We start from the raw sequence: 18948 nt of genomic DNA on the forward strand, positions 1-18948 counted from the left end.
GAGTTAAATTTTATTTTTATTTTGTCATGCTAGATAAAAAACCTAAGAAAAAATCATTTTGGTTTATTTTTAAGTTGTCAATTGATAGTCAACGAATCAATACGCAAGGTTGCCAATCGATGAGCTAATGTTATTGTTAATTAGTAATTTCATGTTGTTGTTGCTCAGTAACATCCAGATAATTAATCACATAAAAATGGAAACCGTGGTTGGAGATGCCCTAAAGTTTTTCTTTTCTTTTAGTATAGTCTTAGTCCAACGAATTTCTTTGAGTGTTTCAGTTTATTGAATGTCACCATATTTCCCGCGCCAAAAAAAAAAAAAAAGAATAATGTCATCATATTTCCTGTAATCCTATAAAACATATGGAAAAGTGAAAAGTCACAAAATTTAAGATCCTAAAAACTACATTTCTAAGATTATAATAAACTTTCCACAAAACAGTGGAGTTTAAATTGAAATTGTATTCGACCAAAAAAAAAATGAAATTGAAATTGAAATTGTATACATTTACAATAAAATTTTATTACAATGAAAAGAAAAATTCCAAAACACTTCTTAAAAGACGTAAATGTTGACATCCAATAAAAAATGTCAAGATCAGCGGTAAAACTATTAACCTTAAACTTCTACAACATTTCCCTTCAAATAAGACTTGTCTCACCCAATTTCTCAACTATGAATCTATGATATGTGATGCCCATTTAATTAGATGGAGTCAATACTCTAACTAATGAAATGGATTCCATCAAACCCTTGTTGTAATAACTTCACATAATTGTACAATTAGCAGCCACACTTGCAGCAGCAATAGCCATCTCAAATAGGCGAAATGATTGGAACCAGTTATTCTGAAAATATACAAACAAAAGAAATATCACGTTTAATATCCAAAGAAAATTAAGTATGCAATGCGAAAATGTACCCTTTTTCTTTTGAATAATGTGAAAATAAAAAATTAGTGTGTGTAACAATGAAATGGACATGAGAATGAAATCAAATAAACGTACTCACCCTTTCAGGTACATCTGAAACGTAGTAATTATGATAAATCACTAGAGGAGTCTGTGAAACTGGAGTGATTGCCTACATCAATGATAGAGCAACTTGAATCAGCAAATAATTAGGTTAATTTTTAGAGGTATATTTCTTGCATGCGTACATTTCGATGGTACATTTGAATGGGATAGAACCGGCCGGAATCTATATTCCAATCCTAATTAATTAACATTTTTTACTACTTCTTCTCTACTACTTGATCAGCTAGTTGGTTTAATATTAATTAAAGACTTAATTCAAACTCATTGAAAATTAAACATGGTACCATGATTAAAGCATAATAGAAATAGCAAGTTTGGCCATGAGTTGACATTCAAGTCAACCGAATGATTCTTTTTTTTGGGGTACACAACAACCCAATGAAAATTGGTCCATGAGTTGACATTCGAATGTATAGGAAAGTGATAGGTTCCAAGTTGGAATCAAAGTGATATTATTGGGTTGAACGAGTTTAACCCAACTCAAATTCCGCTTATTTATATGCTAAAAGAATATAAAATGTCACATTGTACATTTTATATGCATATATGAACCACACGTACATGACATCTCTAACTAAGACATTGAAATATAATAGTCCACATATATATATATAACCTATACTATTAAATCTCAGATGTGATTCATAAATTAATATTGTTTGTATATAGTTAATTTATTAAAAATGGATATATATACATGACACGAATATAACTATTTGGAACACGTTTACTAAACGAATCATCTATTTCATATAAAGATTCAATATATATGATTAGCAAATACTGTAATTTGTAAGTAAATTAATATGGTCCAAATAGCAAAAGCTGGATGCTTACCATGTTGAGATTTGGTGTAGCACAAGGAGGGAGCCCTCTTTTGGAGCGCAGCAAAATGTGGTTATCCAAGAAAAAGCTATGGTGGTGATGGAAGTTGCTATTGCCATAGCACACAGCGCAGAGGTCGTACGGGCACTGCCCGTCGAAGCATGTGACACACGTGAAGTACAAGCCGCAGAGGTAGTCGCCGCAGCCGTGACAGCAGATATTGCTCCTGGTCTTGACGATGTAGTAGAAAGTGAGCACTTCCGCGAAGTCCAGCCCGCCGTCCCGGTTCCGGTCGAGTTTTGCGAAGAAGTTGGGGTCGTTGATGACCCAATTGTACCCGCTCTGCTGGATGAACATGGAGAACTCGGCCAAGCTGACTCGACCGTCGCGGTCCGTGTCCATGGATTGGAAGAAAGACCGTGCTAGGCCCTGGAGCTCGGGAGTGCCGTGGGTATAGTAGGCCCAAGCTGCTGCGTGTAGTTCTTCCATTTCCAATATGAGCTTAATTAGCTATAGCTGTCTGGTGGTTTTATAATGGTTTTTTGGAACTAATTTAAACAAATTACTGTGCTGGTTTGGAATATATCAATAGCCAGTTGCTAGATGTAATATGATCGTTGACTGAATCAATTCCAAAAATAGACCGAGTCTTATGTTTAAAGTATGAAATTAATTATTATATTTTGGGTTTACTTTCTAATTAATAGTTTCTTCACCAAAAAATTATTCTAATTAATGGTTTAATCGACTTTTAGAAATAATGACTACCTAATTATCCATATTTTCTGTTTTGTAATGCATATAGTATGCGCAGGAGCTTCAAGAGTGTGGACGTTTTCATATATGGAGAAATTATTGAATAGGGTTGCCTAACCATGTGTATGGTACTACCATTCTATGCTACGGCATCATATATATATTGTTTATTTTAAGAAAATGTAAGCTTTAATTGAAATAAGCATACATATACTCATAATTGGAGGTTGTACAAGGGACCAAGATTTCCTAACCATTTTCCTACCATGCTTTAATTTTGGCCATCAAAGAGAGAGTATAGAGAGATATAAAGGGGAAGAGGTGGAAGGATTGAAGGCCAATATTAAAAGCATGGTACGAAAATGGGTTGAGGATCATGGTCCTTGCACAAGACACGTGGCACGACTACCCTATTAAAGAATCATTTTGAACCTTTTATATGTTGTAGGTTATTTTTTCAAGAATCATTTCTGAAAAAAAAAAGAAAATAATGATAAATTACTTAAGATTTGTAATATAGTGAGATCTATTCGAGAAAATTGTGTTCACATTCAATATAGATTTTTTTTTAGGATATATATATATATATAATATAAGAACGTTCATTTAAAATACATTCTAATCTGTTATGGTCGAAAATGCTTCTGCCACATGTAAGATTAGGATTCGATCTATATTACTGGACCTCTAGCGTCCTTTTAGTGCAACATTTATAGTCGAGGTGGCCCAAAACCCTAGTCTTTCCCTTTTGGGATTGCTAACAAGTTTACACTCTATAAGTAACTTGAATTTATGGCATGATTAAATGAATTTTTGTTTAAACTTATTTATTTTTTACGTATGAGTAGAAAAATAAACCCTACCCTTCTCATCATTGAACTGTAGACACAAAACAAAACGTTAGACATACACATATATTCCTTTTTTTTCATGCCTTTTTAATTATTTTTATAAATGTATATGTCGACGCTCCCTGGCTCTCTGTATACACATAGATACTTGAAATGAAGGCTTGGAAGACAAGACCAAGACACAGTCCAACACAGGAAGACCAAGAACACTTGACTTGCAGCCTGCAAGTGCAAGTTGACAAACCGTGTTCACGATCGATCGATCTAATTATTCATTAACAAAGAAAATGAAAGCAGAAAGCAGGACAAGACAACCCGACAAATAAGCTCTTTCATAGCGACGACTTGCGTCAAGTCCACTCCTTGCGTGTATGCTCAGTCGTCCACTCGTCCTCTAGAAAGATTAATGTCCTTTTTTTTAAGTAAATTATAAATTCTTACTATATGTAAATTATTTCTTAGACTTTTGGGTTTTGTTACAATTATATAACTAGTCCCCAGTTGTTTGTTTGACCAACAAAAAAAAAAAAAAAGTCCCCACTTGTTTGATTTCTGTGATACAAGCCTTAATTAATTAGTCACTGGGCAATGTTTTTATATTTTTTTTATCCGTACGTTAACAATTGGGCAAGTTAGAAATTAACAATAGTTAACAATATATATTTAATTTAACTATTGCATGCAATATTTGTCTAGTAATTAAATTTGCAGCAAATCATTTGGCTTCCCTTTGCTATGGCTTGGACCCTGGTGTTCACTGGATGCAAGTGCCTCCTCCTTCTATCAGTTGTATTTTTATTTCTGATTTTCTTGGTGTCTCTATTGCTAGAGATGTTGTAGTATGGTTGCTTTGGTTTTGGGCTTCGGTTTCCAAAGCATCCAAAAAATTAGTGATTAAATTTATGTCTATATGTGTAGAATTTTAGAATTAATTATATATATATATATTATATGTGAAAATGTGAGTGTACGTGTTGTCCCACGTTAAAAAATTATAGCCTTATATAATTGCATATAAGAGTTTTGATTTATCCTTCTATTGTCAATCAATTTTGAGTTAAGTATTTTATTTTCTTTTATGGAATCATAGTACGTTCACCTATGTCACTCAATATGAGTTGATGTGTCCAATTTCCTTCAATATCATTGATACTAATATTCAACAAACTTTTATTAAAGTGAAAGAACACACACAAATACACGAAACTTTTATTAAAAAAAAAAAAAAAAACACATTTAACTAAATGTTGAAGTTCAATAAAAAGCCTCTGGAGCATTATTATTTAGTTCTAGCATAGAAACTAGCTAATTAATAACTAGAGTACTCGCTCCAAGCAAACCTTTGTTGTATATAACATCACATAATTGCACAATTAGAAAAAGCAGTAGCGACACTTTGCAGTAGCAATAGCTAACTCAAATAGCTTGAATGCTTCGAACAATGATGACCATCTATTCTGAAAATATACAAACAAAGGAAAACATCACATAATATATATATCAGTAGAAAATTAAGCACATATGCAATGTGAAAATACACCTTTCTTTCTTCTTTATTTTTTAATTTTTTTGTCGAATAGTTCATATATATACACCTATATATAATCCTTAATATAAGAAGCTATTAATTAGTTGTATTACTTGTTGTTTCTTGAAATTATTGCCCCCCTCTCAACAAAAAAAAGACAAAATGACCAAGACATTAAGACACAGTCCAAGAAAGAAAGACCAAGACATGCACATGGATCTAGGACCTACAACATAACTCGCTGACAAAGAAGCTCTTTCATTGCGACTTGCGTGTCAACCACTGCGAAAAAACCAAACATATGATCGAAACTCTAGCTAGTTTGGATTAACTGAACACTAAAAGCTAAGCCATATATCTAGGAAAAGTAGATAGATGAGTTTTAAGTCTATAAATATTCTCACCATAGTCACTCCGCAATATAGTTCAATAGTTGGAACTTGCCATCGTGTATGTATATAGCTAGCTAGGTTTATTTAAGGGTATGGTCGTCTTTGTAAAAATCAGTTAAGTTGAAAAATGTTTAGTTATTTAAACACAGACAATAATAACGATCTATTTGATAAAATTGTGCAAACATCCCATAGGATCCTTGATTCCTTGCTAATGATATATTTTTTTTGTAGAAAATCAAACAAACTATGATCATTTAAACTATGCACACAAACAACCTAGATCACACAAACAACCTAGATATATTTAGCTAGTCTACTGGTCAAGTAATATATATGTCTTTTTTTCAATTAAGAGCTTCAAGTTCAAACCTTGCTTCCTTATATCAAAATTAAAAGATAAAAAAACTCTATATGCAAACACAAATGTCTATCTAATAAAAATAAAATTAACGATGATGATATTAAAATGACCAAAAAAAAAATGAATGGCTCTCATTATTAATGGATGGTTGGCCAAAAATATGACCTCTACGTTGGAGAGGAACTCGGTCAAAGAAAGCCATATGTTGGAATAGGCTATACTGTATAAGAAGCTATTAATTAGTTGTATTACTTGTTGTTTCTTGAAAGGTTATTATTGCCCCCCTCTCAACAAAAATAGACAAAATGACCAAGACATTAAGACACAGTCCAAGAAAGAAAGACCAAGACTTGCACATATATGGATCGAGGACAACATAACCCGCTGACAAAGAAGCTCTTTCATGGCGACTTGCGTGTCAACCACTGCGTTTTTGTGCCAAGTCGTTCACTGGAAAGGTAGGCCTTTCTCTTGTTTAATTTTTTGGTCAAAAAGTCCTCTCTTTTTAAATTATAAATATATAATTCATTTAATTATTGCAATATTGTGTAAATTTTAGTGAATTTATGATCGAATTACTATCAAATGTGTTTATGATGTTCCTATTGTTGTATCTGATCTTATACACTGGGAGTCCCTAGGTTTTGTTACAATTATATAACTAGTCCTAGTTGTTTGATTTCGTGATACAAGCCTTAATTAATTTAGTCACTGGGCAATTTTTTTATATTTTTTTATCTGTTAACAATTGGGCAAGTTAGAAATTAACAATAGTTAACAATATATATGTATATATATATTTCATTTCAGTATTGCATGCAATATTTGTTTAGTAATTAAATTTGCAGCAGATCATTTGGCTTCCCTTTGCTATGGCTTGGACCCCAGTGTTCACTGGATGCATGTGCCTCCTCCTTCTATCAGTTGTATTTTTATTTCTGATTTTGTTGGTGTCTCTATTGCTAGAGATGTTGTAGTGTAGTTGTTTAATTTGGTTTTGGGCTTCGGTTTCCAAAGCATCAAAAAAATTAGTGATTAAATTTATGTCTATATGTGTAGAATTTTAGAATTAATTATATATACAAGGGCGGAGCAAGATTTTTAAATTTTGGGGGGCCAAAAACAAATCACAAAACATTATTTATGGAGAGTGGGGGGGGCCAAATGCTTAGTTATTGAAACTTTATTTTCAAATTCATTATTATGTCGCATATATATATATATATATATATTAAAGGGGTTGAAAAATATTGGTGGGGGGGGGGGGGGCATGGCCACTTCTGGCCTCTTTTATGTTGTTTGTATTGTCTGTGGACTTCGTTTTTTAATGGAATTCTTCACTTGGTCAAAAAAAAAAAAAAAAAAAAGAGACCTAAATGTTGAAATTCAATATCAAAATGTCATGATCCATGGGATTTAAAACGTAAATCTTAAACATAGACTCTTTCCTTCAAATAAGATTTGCTTCGCACAATTCTCTGACTAATATGTAATATTGAAACGAAATTTGGTGGTTCTAACAATATCATTTAATAAATGCATGTATAGAGACTAACTAAATTCTAATGAATCCCTTTTTTGTAATAAGATCACGTCATCACATAATTGCACAATTAGCAGCCAGAACTGCAGCAGTAAGAGCCACGTCAAATACTTCGAACAATGATGGCCATGTATTCTGAAAATTTACAAAGGAAACATCACATATATATCCGAAGAGAATTACCACAATGTCATGAAAATGCACCTTTCTTTCTTTCTTTCTTTTCTATTGGTTGAATAATGTGAAAGTTAACTAGTTCATGTACACCTATATATAATCCTTTTAACACTGTATGAAATCAAATAATTGTCACTCACCGCTTGAGGTACGGCTGGAACAGAGTAAAAATTATTACTATTATAAAAATGAACATTATTGATTGGAGGAGTCTGTGGAGCTGCAGTGATTGCCTACATGAAAGAGATGACACAGCATCTTAAATGAGCAATCAGGCAAAAGTAAACTAGCTTGAATCGAAATAACAACAACGTACATTGCTTACCATGTTGAGATTTGGTTTAGTAGATGCATGAAGGCCTCTTTTGGAGCGTAGGAAAACGTGGTTATCCAAGAAATATGAATGGGGGTGAACGAAATTCCCTGTGCCATAGCATACAGGACATAAATCATAGGGATGATCAGCTCCATCAAAGCAAGCAACGCACGTGAAGTACAAGCCGCAGAGGGGCACCTGACAAGTCCGGCAGCAGATGCTCCTCGTTTTAATGATGTAGTACAAAGTCAGGACTTCCGGGAAATCCAGGCGTCCGTCGTTGTTCCGGTCCAGTTTTGTGAACAGGGTCGGGTCGCCGGTGATGATCCATCTGTAGCTGCTTTGCTCAAGGAACTCTCTGAACTCGGAGCAGCTGACAGTTTTGTCTTTGTTTGTGTCCATGGCTTGAAAGAAAGACCATGCTATGTTCTTTTGTTCTTGAGTGGCATGGGCATAGTATGCAGAAGCTGCTTCATGTAATTCTTCCATTTCCAATATTATGTAGATCTTGTTTTTTGTTTTTAAAGAATTGGCCGGGTTTTATAATGGCTAGATTAATTTGGAACTAAAATAAATTGATATGGTCCTTCAAGAGAGAAAGAACAAAACGCGTGCACTCCAAGACAAAAGACCAAGACTCTTGGACACAATCCGACGAAAAAATCCCTTTCATGGCGACTTGGGTTAACTCAAGTCCTTGCATTAATTGATGCTAAGTCGTCCTGTGAAAGGTCGCGCTTTTCCTTTTTTTAAGTAAATTATAATTAAATACTTAGACCAACATAATAATTGTGTTAAGTGTTAACTATTTGAAATGATAACCATTGAATTAAATGATTAACAGTTTTTAATTTATTTAATTTGTTGTATTGATGGTAATAAAGATTTAGAAAATAAAAAGTTTATTCCAATCATCAAATTACAATTCAGAATGAATTGAAAATTAATACTTCATTATGGCTTAAATGTATATATACATTGTTTAAAACTTCTTGTATATACCAAGGACGGATTATCATAGTGCCAACCCACCCTAATATATATATATATATATTTTAAGCTATGTATGTATTCAGGCTATTCAGCCCACAGCCCACCTCCAATTAAAAAAGACAACACTTACACACGTCCAGACACTGCCTACCTCAATTTTTTGTTTTAAAAAACTATGTATTGAAGCCCACAGCTCACAACCCACCCAAATTAAAAAGGAGTAAACAAAAAAACATCACCCCAACATATTGTCGATCATCACAGAGACAGAAAAGAGCAAACAACCAAAACTTTCTTCTCTTGTCTCTATCATCGACAAGCAGTGGCCTGTGGCCCCAATCTCTCTAGTGCTCTGCATCTGCTCTCACGTGCTTTCTTTGCAAGTGCAACAATCAATACATCTTCTCTTGCCTCTTGGTATTTATAATTTCTAACTCTATTATATTTTTTTTTGTTTTTAAATTTAATTTAGATTTAAATATTTGGGCATTGGAGCTGAATTTAGATTTTTTATTCTATTATTAGAAATTTAATTTAAGGTGTGAAATTTAGTCATTTAGGGATTAAATTATGCATACATTGAGATATGTATTTTGAAGGGTAAAGCTCACTATATCCCTCCCTAAGGCCTTCCACTATGCTGCCGGATTGTGTGACCCAAAACCCATTTTGGGCCACAAATGGGTCACACTTTAACACTACGGGCCGGAATGTGTGACCCAATTCAGGGTGTAACCCAAAGTGTAACCCAGAAGTGGGTTTCATGTGTGACCCAAAATGTGTTGTGACCCAAATCCAAAAGCAGCCCACGTGAAGAGAGAGAACCGGCTGCTGAGCTGAAAAGGAGGTGGGGCCCGCGCCTGTTGCTGCTGACGGAAGGCTGCAGTTGCTGACGCAGATGTCGGCTGACGTCACGTGCTGGCTCGGTTGCAGCGCCTGGCGAGGACGAAGCTTGACGCGTGGCTGGCTTCCTTCTCACCAACGGTCCAGATCGGCCGACCGTTGGTGATCAACGGCTGCTGCGTTTTGCCTTTTTTTTTTTTTTTTTTTAGATGGGCCGGGTGATGGATCAACGGCTGAGATTAATGGACCGTTGATAATCAACGGTCCAGATCGGCCTTTTTTTTTTTTTTTTTAACAAATATTTAATAAATCATTTAAAATAGATATAATATCCGAAAAATTGCCAAAAAATTTCGAAAAAATTTTAAAAAATTCCCCAAACCCTCCAACAGCTATATTTTCAAGGATGTCTATATATATCACACAACACTCATATGGTTTCATCACAATTTACAACCTTTGTTTACCAAATTTACACAAAATTTTTTTTTCTTTCTCATGGCTCCAAGAGGAAGTGCTTGGTTGGTAGCTGAAGATGAAGCCCTAGTGATGGCATACCTAGAGAGGTCTCCCGACGGTTGTCTTGGTGCCCAAATTAGAGCCGCCATGCTTTGGGAACAAATTTATGAAATTTTCAAGCGTAACATGGGGGGTGAAACAATTCGTAAGGTTGGCGGTGTTAAAGCACGATTCAAAGATATTGCGCGTGATTGCAACAAATTTTATGCTTGCTTATTGGAGGCCGAGCGAATGCGTGCAAGCGGTGCAAATGATGCCAATGTGGTAAGTTTTTATGCATTTATATATTTGCATGATTATTTTTTGTTTTATCCAATTATCAAGCATATTTATATATTTGTATAATTATTATATGTTTTGTTTATAAATGAAGCATACTTTGTATAATGGTATTACTATTTTATTGTTTTGTATATGTATCAAACATATTTATATATTTGTATGCATATTTTTGGTTGTGTTTATAAATGTAGCATATTTGTATAATGATATTATTATATTGTATTTTCACTATTTTGTTTATCTATCAAGCATATTTATATATTTGTATGATTATGGTTTTTGTTTTGTTTATAAATGTAGCAAATTTACTATTTATTTAAGTTATGTTTGCATTTCCACAAGAAAATTTATATATTTTAATTTTTATTTTATTATTGTAGTTTACGCAAGCACTTGAAGGCTTTCGAAACAAGACTGGATTCAAGTTTCCATGGGTGCACATTTGGGAAAAAATAAAGGAAAGTGCAAAGTATGCTGCCGTTCATGCTCCTGTTCGGGTTAGTGATTCAGAGACCCCCGCCACCGACGATGCCGACACTCCCGCCGATGATGATCCCGAGGAGACCGATCCAGTCATACCACTTGGCGAGGACGAAAACCCACCACCATTCCAACCATGCGGTTCCTCGCGGCCAAGGCCACCAGGGAGAAACCATGCAAAACGGGCCAAGGCAGCCGAGCCCGTCCAAACTCATATGGTTGAGGCAGTAGATCATTATAATGAAAATTCAAGGATTTTCATACAAACGAGAGTTGACAGAGAGCGTGCAAGGAGTGAAAGAGACGCCGCAAAGGAAGCAAGAGAAAGGATGAGGATCGAGAGGCAGCTAGAATGGGAAGAACAAAATATTATGGGCCAAGACCTCTCCAAAATGAATGATGGGCAACGGATGTATTGGGAGCAAAAGATGGCTGAAGTCATTGCAAGGAGGCAAATGCGTGCTAACCACCATTCGGAGTCCACTCCATCTGGATACTACCCGGATCTTTCCAACCTCACTCACTCAAACCAGGGGTACCCGCCTAATAATTAGAATTAGACCTTGCTCTTTAATTGTGTTTTTTAGTTTGAATGTTAATCTTGTTTTAAATTATGTTTGCTCTTTAATTGTATCCTTTAATTTGAACGTCAATCTTGTTTTAAGTCATGGTTTGCTATTTATTCAATTAATGTTTGCATTTCCACCCAACATTGGATTCTCCCTTATTAACCACAGACTGATGCATGCTTTACAGTAGATAAGACTGATGCATGCTTTACAGTAGATAAGACTGATGCATGCTTTACAGTAGATAAGACTGATGCATGAAATGACTACACCATCATAAAGCAAATGAATGTGGACTATTCATTCCTTATCTCAAATGCAAGTGGTTTCAGTATAAATACCACTATATTTACCATGTTACACTCAATCTTATTTCAGGATCATTTCTCATTCCATAAACACCCAAATGAATACTTTGTATGTGTATTCATCCTCCTCCTCGTCTTCGGACTCTGATGCTGAATGGGATAGGGAAGAGGATGGAAGGGAGATGGTGGGTAAGTTGATTGTGTCAATGGGTCATACCGTCGTCGCCGGTACACCAAGGCATGGCGGTACTTCTTCAAATCGCCGGTACACACACCGGAATCGAGAAGCCGCCCACGAACGTCTCATGGACAACTACTTCATCCCCTCGCCAATCGAGGACACCGTGACTTTCCGCAGGCGATACCGCATGCACCAACCGCTATTCAATAGAATTCTCGAAGCGGTCTGCCTCCAGGATGAGTATTTCCGGCCAACAGTTGATGCCGTCGGTAGAGTGGGTTGCACACCTCACCAAAAGGTGACTGCAGCACTGCGGGTGATGGCATATGGCATTCCATATGATTTGGTCTCAGAGTCAATGACCATTAGCCAAACCACCATACGACAATCATTCTTGAAGTTCGTGAGAGCCATCACTGACGTCTTCGGACTAGAGTATCTCCGGAGGCCTACTCCGACCGATTTGAGGAAACTTTTGCGAAAGGGGAGCCGTAGAGGATTTCCAGGTATGATTGGTAGCTTGGATTGCATGCATTGGGTATGGCAAAATTGCCCAATGGCCGAGCAAGCTGTGTACCGTGGGCATTATCGTGTCCCAACAGTTATCCTTGAAGCCGTTGCTGGGTACGACACGTGGATATGGCATGCAAATTTTGGTATACCTGGGTCGAATAATGATATCAATGTGCTGGACTGTTCTCATCTCTTTGATGATATGATTTCCGGCCGAAACCACAGGGTGAAATTCACTGTGAATGGGATAGACTACACCATTCCATACTTTCTTGCAGATGGGATCTACCCTCAATGGTCAACTCTTATCACTACATTGCACAGTCCCGTTCTTCCCCACCATAAGTTGTTTGCCGCTCGACAGGAGGGATACAGGAAGGATGTGGAGAGGGCGTTCGGAATTTTAAAAGCCCGGTGGCAGATTATAAAACGACCTGCTCGTTATTGGCGTCCGATTGAGCTTGGGTATATCATGAAGGCGTGCATAATATTGCACAATATGATCGTGGAGGATGAGCGCCCTGAGGATGACGGTAGGGATGACCCAATAGACCCAGAAGCGAGCACTAGAAGGGCAGAAGCTGAATACGAAGGTGTAGAACCATGTCCGACCGGTGCCGCTCCATCATCATTACCTGAGATGAATGTTCGTCGGAATTTGCTTAGGGACCGAAATGTCAACGAATCCCTAAAAACTAATTTGATTGAGCACATCTGGATCCGAGAGGGGAACCCACCACTTGCCCCAACATATTGACGACCTGGATCATGGTTCGTCAATATTGTTCTCATTATGATTGTTGTTGTTGTTTTTTCTTTAAATCATCGTATTGTTCTTGTTTTTTTTTCCTTTTAGTGATCATGTTGTACTTGTTTTTCCTTTAAATCATCGTGTTGTTTTTCTTGTTTGTGGTTGTTGAAGTCCCGATGTTGTAAGGCTTATGTTGTCTAATTTATGAAATTTTCTTATTTTAAATATATTCAATATTGACCTTATTTTGAAGATCTCATTAAAATAAGATCACTAGAATCATTTTTATTATACTTTAAATTTAAAATTATCAATTAAATATCACTTAATCAATATTAGGCATATTTTAAATATGTATAAAACACTGTGACCCAAAATGGGTCACAGCACCATAAATGGGAGAATTGGGTCACAGCACTATTTGTGACCCAAAATGGGTTTTGGGTCACAAAAAATGGCTTTACCATAGTGGAAGGCCTTACAAAGTGGGACTGGTTTAAATGACCCAACAAAAAAAAATTAACCCCACCACACAAAGAAAATAGAAGAAAAAAACAACAAAAAACCAAGGCAACAGAAATCGGGTCAATATTGGATAATGGTGCTTCTGGATGTTTGGGTTAACTTGATAGAGACAAAGTTAGCTACATTAATTGAGAGTAGCATGAAAAGGATATGTAGCTGTGGCAACCATTGCCAATTGATAACGAATTTAGAATGAGAAGATAACTAGTGTACAAAAGGCTCTAGATCGAAAATTCTGATACCATAAAAAAGAATGTAATTGCTTAATTCAACTAAAGAGTTACAAGACTTATTTATAGGAGACTGGAAAACAATCATCTCCTATAACTCAGCAAAACAAATGCGGATAATAACAATCTTATTTCTATCAAAACCACAACTAATAAATTCAAAACAACCTAGGGTCCCAGACATCCAGAAGCACCATTATCCAATAGTCAACCCCAAACAAAACTGTAGATCTACTCCCGTGTTGACTTGAAAGAGAGCAGTCTGTATATACAACTTGCTGTCATATATAATAAACTCTTCACATAATTGTACACTGAGTGGAAGCAAAGATATTTCCTAGGTCGTTGGCGTCGCGGTCCATCTCTAAGAAAAACTCCTCCACCAGCAGCTTGATGTCGTCTGGGGCATCTTTGTAATAAACGAATGCCGTTTGGCTCAACTCCATTGATTTCTGGTCTTGATAGAGGACCTTGCGGCCTAGCTATATAGCTAGCTAGCAAGGGAAGTTATAAATTGCAAGAGGGTGTGTGTATACATGATGTATATATAGAGGCGTATGGTTTCCAGGGACCTTCCAATATCAACATCCAGGGACCCCATACGACAAGAAAAAATGGCAAACGACAGCATATTCAGAATCTGTAGGAAGTCGGCCACGTACGGTCACTTTCCACAAAAACAAATGTTCTTTCTCTATAGTTTCCTTTTGGGAAAAGATTTTGTTTCCTATTAGGGCACGAAATATATGTGCCCTAATCCTATGTGACAAAATTAAATAATACACATCATTCTTTTATTTTTTTGGTGATTATACACATCACCATCTATTTTTAATATGAAATTAATATCATATTTATTGAAAGATCATCTTATTTAACCCAAATCTAATGGTTTGTATTTATACTTAGTTTGTTATCCTCTCCATATTCAAAATTTGAAATCTTCTTATCACAAAAAAAATTTTGAACAACAATTTGATCTTCTCCCATGGATTAATTGTTGCTATTTTCTCTCTCAAAGAATCCAACGGATTTTGCATTTGGGTTATCTTCTCTCATAAATTGCTTTTCTCCCTAAAACTAAAACTTAAATCCTAAACAAAATAATTGGATTGAGTGTTTTTTTTTTTCCTCTCAAAAAATTATTCTAATTAATGGTTTAATCGACTTTTAGAAATAATGACTACCTAATTATCCATATTTTCTGTTTTGTAATGCATATAGTATATATGCGCAGGAGCTTCAAGAGTGTGGACGTTTTCATGGAGAAATTATTGAATAGGGTTGCCTACCCATGTGTATGGTACTACCATTCTATGCTACGACATCATATATATTGTTTATTTTAAGAAAATGTAAGCTTTAACTGAAATAAGCATACATGTACTCATAATTAGAGGTTGTACAAGGGACCAAGATTCCCTAATTATTTCCTTCCCATGCTTTAATCTTGGCCATCAAAGAGAGAGTATAGAGAGATAAAAAGGGGAAGAGGTGGAAGGGTTGATGGCCAAGATTAAAAGCATGGTAGGGAAATGGGTAGAGGATTATAGTCCTTGTACAAGACACGTGGCACGACTACCCAATTAAAGAATCATTTTGAACCTTTTATATGTGGTAGGTTATTTTTTCAAAAATCATTTCTAAAAAAAAAAAATAATGATAAATTACTTAAGATTTGTAATATAGTGATCGATTCGAGAAAACTATGTTGACATTCAATATAGATAGACCTGGCAAACGGGTCGTGTTTTGCGGGTTCGGGTCAAGCATGACACGACCCGTTAAACTACGAGTGACAAAAACCCCAACACGAACACGACTCGTTTTCTTAACGGGTGAACACGACACGACCCGTTCTACCCGTTAAGAAAATAAATATTTTTAAATAAAATTATAATTAATATATGTTTTACAAATTACAATACTCCAAAAATTACATAAATTACAGACTCCACACCGATCCATCGGACAAATATACATAGGAGACTAATTTTCAAAGAATACCCAATCCTTGGTAAAACCATTTCTTTCTATTTCTATCTTTACTTCTGTCGCCCTTCTTCTCGAATTTTCGCTGCAACCCAACATGAAGAGTATGATTTAAGATCAAAATATCAAATATTCTAAAAAAATGACAGTTTTTTACAAATTCAATTAGCTAAGAATTTCATTTTCCAGTGGAAAGTAAATGCAAAAATTCTAATTTGAATTCTAATTACCGTTTTCCTTCAGAATTTTAAGCAAACATTGATATATATATATCTAAAAATATATATGTGTACCTACGATACAGAGGGTGATGATGCCAACTATGAATAGCAGTAATTGGATTCTCCTCTTCTGGAAATCCATGGGGTTGTTTCTACAGAGAGAGAGAGAAACAAAGCTGAGAGAAATGGCTTCGTTCGACGCGTACGACATCGACGATGAAGAACTCGACGCGTACGACAGCGATGGCGACGAACTCAGCTTGCAGATGCTTTGGTTCAAGCTCACCCCGTGCTCTTCTTCTTCGAGTCGACACTCCCCGAAGCCATCGATCCATGCTCCAGTGAGAGATTGAGCGTCGATCACATCGTCCGAAGCCTTCTTCTGCTATCTCACGCTCTGGTTTAAGGCTTCAAGCCTTCTCTGAGTTGTGGACTTTTGGGTTTGTTAAGAGATTGAGTCTGTGACTCTATGTGTGTGTGTGCATGTGAGAGAGAGAAAGAGAGAGAGAGAGAGAGAGAGAGAGAGAGAGAGAGAGAGAGAGAGAGTTGGGGGGAGGCGGCTGAGTGAGTGTTGAAGTGAAATTAGGTTATGGTTGTTTTTGTCAAGTATATGAAATTACTTAAATGCCCTTATTTCTTAACGGGTCTAACGGGTTTTGTGGGTTGGCACTGACACGACCCGTTATCTTAACGGGTTGTTATCGGGTCAACACGATTTTGACACGACCCATTAAGCTCCAACCCAAACCCGCAAATTTGCAGGTTGTTCCGGATCGTGTTAACGGGTCGTGGCAAGTTTTGCCAGGTCTAAATATAGATTCTTTTTTTAGGATATATATATAATATGAATGTTCATTTAAAATACATTCTAATTTGTTATAGTCGAAAATGATTCTGCCACGTGCAAGACTAGGATTCGATCTATATTACTGGACCTCTAGCGTCCTTTTAATGCAATATTTATAGTCCAGCAACCCAAAACCCTAATCCTTCCTTTTGGCATTGCTAACAAGTGTACACTCTGGAAGTGATCTAAATTTCTGGCATTAGGACAGCTAGAACCAGCCTTTTTGCCAGCTTTCTGGACATGTCTCATCATACAAATGTTTGTGTGCCTTCGTCCTTGAAGATTCTTTCGGCCAAGTATTGCTGAGAGCCTCAATTCCTCTTCGCCCATGTTTAAGAAGTTTACACTTACACGGGCCTTAACATTGGGCCATCTTGTTGGTTTGGGCCTCAAATCTTGATTTTCGATATTGACTTCAAATTCAAATCTTAGGCCTCAAGCCCAATGCTAATTCCTTATGGGAAAATGGGAATAAAGTTATAGACATGATCATAATTTTTTTCCCAACACTCAGAGTTCGATTCCCTCTTCTTTAGAACAAAAAAAATATATTCGAATTATCTGATAATAACATAGTTAAATATATAATTAAATGAATTTTTGTTTAAACTTATTTATTTTTTAAGTCTGTGTAGAAAAATAAATCCTTCTTATCATTGAACTGTAGGAAAAATTATAAGATATAATCGATATACCGTTATATGATATAACCAATTCAACGTATAAGAATATTATTGGACGATGTGTTTATATTAGTAGAGTATAATATTAATAACATCCACTCATATTATAACACATAAACTAATTATACACTTGTCAATATATCAGTTATACAGAATAATCTCGAACTATAGACACAAAACATTAGACATACACACATATTCCTTTTTTTTTCATGCCTTTTTAAATATTTTTATAAATTAATGTAGATGTCGACACTACCTGGCTCTCTGTATACACACATATACTTGAAATGAAGGCTTGGAAGACAAGACCAAGACACAGTCCAAGACAGGAAGACCAAGAACACTTGACTTGCAGCCTGCAAGTGCAAGTTGACAAACCGTGTTCACGATCGATCGATCTAATTATTCATTAACAAAGAAAATGAAAGCAGAAAGCAGGACAAGATAGACAACCCGACAAATAAGCTCTTTCATAGCGACAACTTGCGTCAAGTCCACTCCTTGCATTAAGTCAACTCCTTGCGCGCGTGTATGCTCAGTCGTTCTCTAGAAAGATTGTCCTTTTTTAAGTAAATTATAAATTCTTACTATATGTAAATTATTTCTTAGACTTTTGGGTTTTGTTACAATTATATAACTAGTCCCCAGTCGTTTGATTTCTGTGATACAAACCTTAATTAATTAGTCACTGGGCAACTTTTTTATATTTTTTTATCTGTACGTTAACAATTGGGCAAGTTAATTAGAAATTAACAATAGTTAACAATATATATTTCATTTAAGTATTGCATGCAATATTTGTTTAGTAATTAAATTTGCAGCCGATCTTTTGACTTCCCTTTGCTATATGCAATATATATTTCTGATTTTGTTGATGTCTCTATTGCTAGAGATGTTGTAGTGTACGTAGTTGCTTTGGTTTTGGGCTTCGGTTTCCAAAGCATAAAAAAATTAGTGATTAAATCTATGTCTATATGTGTAGAATTTTAGAATTATATATATATATATATTATATGTGACAATGTGGAATGTGGAATGTGGAATGTGGAATGTGTCGTTTCACGTTAGAAAATTATAGCCTTATAATTGCATATAAGAGTTTTGACTTATCCTTCTATTGTCAATCGGTTTTTAATTAAGTATTTTATTTTCTTTTATAAAATCATAGTACGTTCACCCATGCCACTCAATATGAGTTGATATGCGTCCAATTTCC

At 35.5% G+C, this 18948-nt stretch overlaps 3 protein-coding genes across 4 annotated transcripts; 1 reads left to right on the forward strand and 2 right to left on the reverse strand.

Annotated features, from left to right (window-relative positions):
* Nucleotides 1-474: 474 nt before the first annotated feature.
* LOC147293743 (uncharacterized) lies at nt 475-2386 on the reverse strand. 2 transcript variants are annotated; one of them, XM_086230576.1, is made up of 3 exons: nt 1878-2386; nt 1015-1086; nt 475-851 (listed from the first exon to the last, which is right to left on the reverse strand). In XM_086230576.1, the coding sequence occupies exons 1-3, from the start codon at nt 2352-2354 to the stop codon at nt 771-773; spliced, it is 630 nt and encodes a 209-aa protein (XP_086086702.1). In that variant the 5' UTR covers nt 2355-2386; the 3' UTR covers nt 475-770. The 2 variants fall into 2 exon arrangements, with proteins under 2 accessions (XP_086086702.1, XP_086086703.1); XM_086230577.1 differs by having other exon boundaries at nt 767-851; nt 1011-1086.
* Nucleotides 2387-7172: 4786 nt separating this feature from the next.
* LOC147293744 (uncharacterized) lies at nt 7173-8324 on the reverse strand. Its single transcript, XM_086230575.1, has 3 exons — nt 7802-8324; nt 7617-7709; nt 7173-7434 (listed from the first exon to the last, which is right to left on the reverse strand). Exons 1-3 carry the CDS (start codon nt 8279-8281, stop codon nt 7354-7356), a joined length of 654 nt encoding a protein of 217 aa, XP_086086701.1. The 5' UTR covers nt 8282-8324; the 3' UTR covers nt 7173-7353.
* Nucleotides 8325-10165: 1841 nt separating this feature from the next.
* On the forward strand, nt 10166-11626 carry LOC147293745 (uncharacterized). The gene is made up of 2 exons (XM_086234436.1): nt 10166-10411; nt 10810-11626. The coding sequence occupies exons 1-2, from the start codon at nt 10178-10180 to the stop codon at nt 11461-11463; spliced, it is 888 nt and encodes a 295-aa protein (XP_086090562.1). The 5' UTR covers nt 10166-10177; the 3' UTR covers nt 11464-11626.
* The last annotated feature ends 7322 nt before the right edge of the window (nt 11627-18948 follow it).

This window comes from Dryas octopetala, chromosome 2 (assembly GCF_963921425.1).
Source record: "Dryas octopetala chromosome 2, drDryOcto1.1, whole genome shotgun sequence".
NCBI classification, from domain to species: domain Eukaryota; kingdom Viridiplantae; phylum Streptophyta; class Magnoliopsida; order Rosales; family Rosaceae; genus Dryas; species Dryas octopetala.

Excerpts from the sequence above, each read along its gene's own strand:
- LOC147293744 (XM_086230575.1), bottom strand. The coding sequence starts at position 8,281 with ATGGAAGAATTACATGAAGCAGCTTCTGCATACTATGCCCATGCCACT. Across the intron at positions 7,710-7,801 it reads CTAAACCAAATCTCAACATG|GCAATCACTGCAGCTCCACA; the intron begins GTAAGCAATGTA and ends TCTTTCATGTAG. Across the intron at positions 7,435-7,616 it reads TTCCAGCCGTACCTCAAGCG|AATACATGGCCATCATTGTT; the intron begins GTGAGTGACAAT and ends GTAAATTTTCAG.
- LOC147293743 (XM_086230576.1), bottom strand. The coding sequence starts at position 2,354 with ATGGAAGAACTACACGCAGCAGCTTGGGCCTACTATACCCACGGCACT. Across the intron at positions 1,087-1,877 it reads CTACACCAAATCTCAACATG|GCAATCACTCCAGTTTCACA; the intron begins GTAAGCATCCAG and ends TCATTGATGTAG. Across the intron at positions 852-1,014 it reads TTTCAGATGTACCTGAAAGG|AATAACTGGTTCCAATCATT; the intron begins GTGAGTACGTTT and ends GTATATTTTCAG.
- LOC147293745 (XM_086234436.1), top strand. The coding sequence starts at position 10,178 with ATGGCATACCTAGAGAGGTCTCCCGACGGTTGTCTTGGTGCCCAAATT. Across the intron at positions 10,412-10,809 it reads GTGCAAATGATGCCAATGTG|TTTACGCAAGCACTTGAAGG; the intron begins GTAAGTTTTTAT and ends TTATTATTGTAG.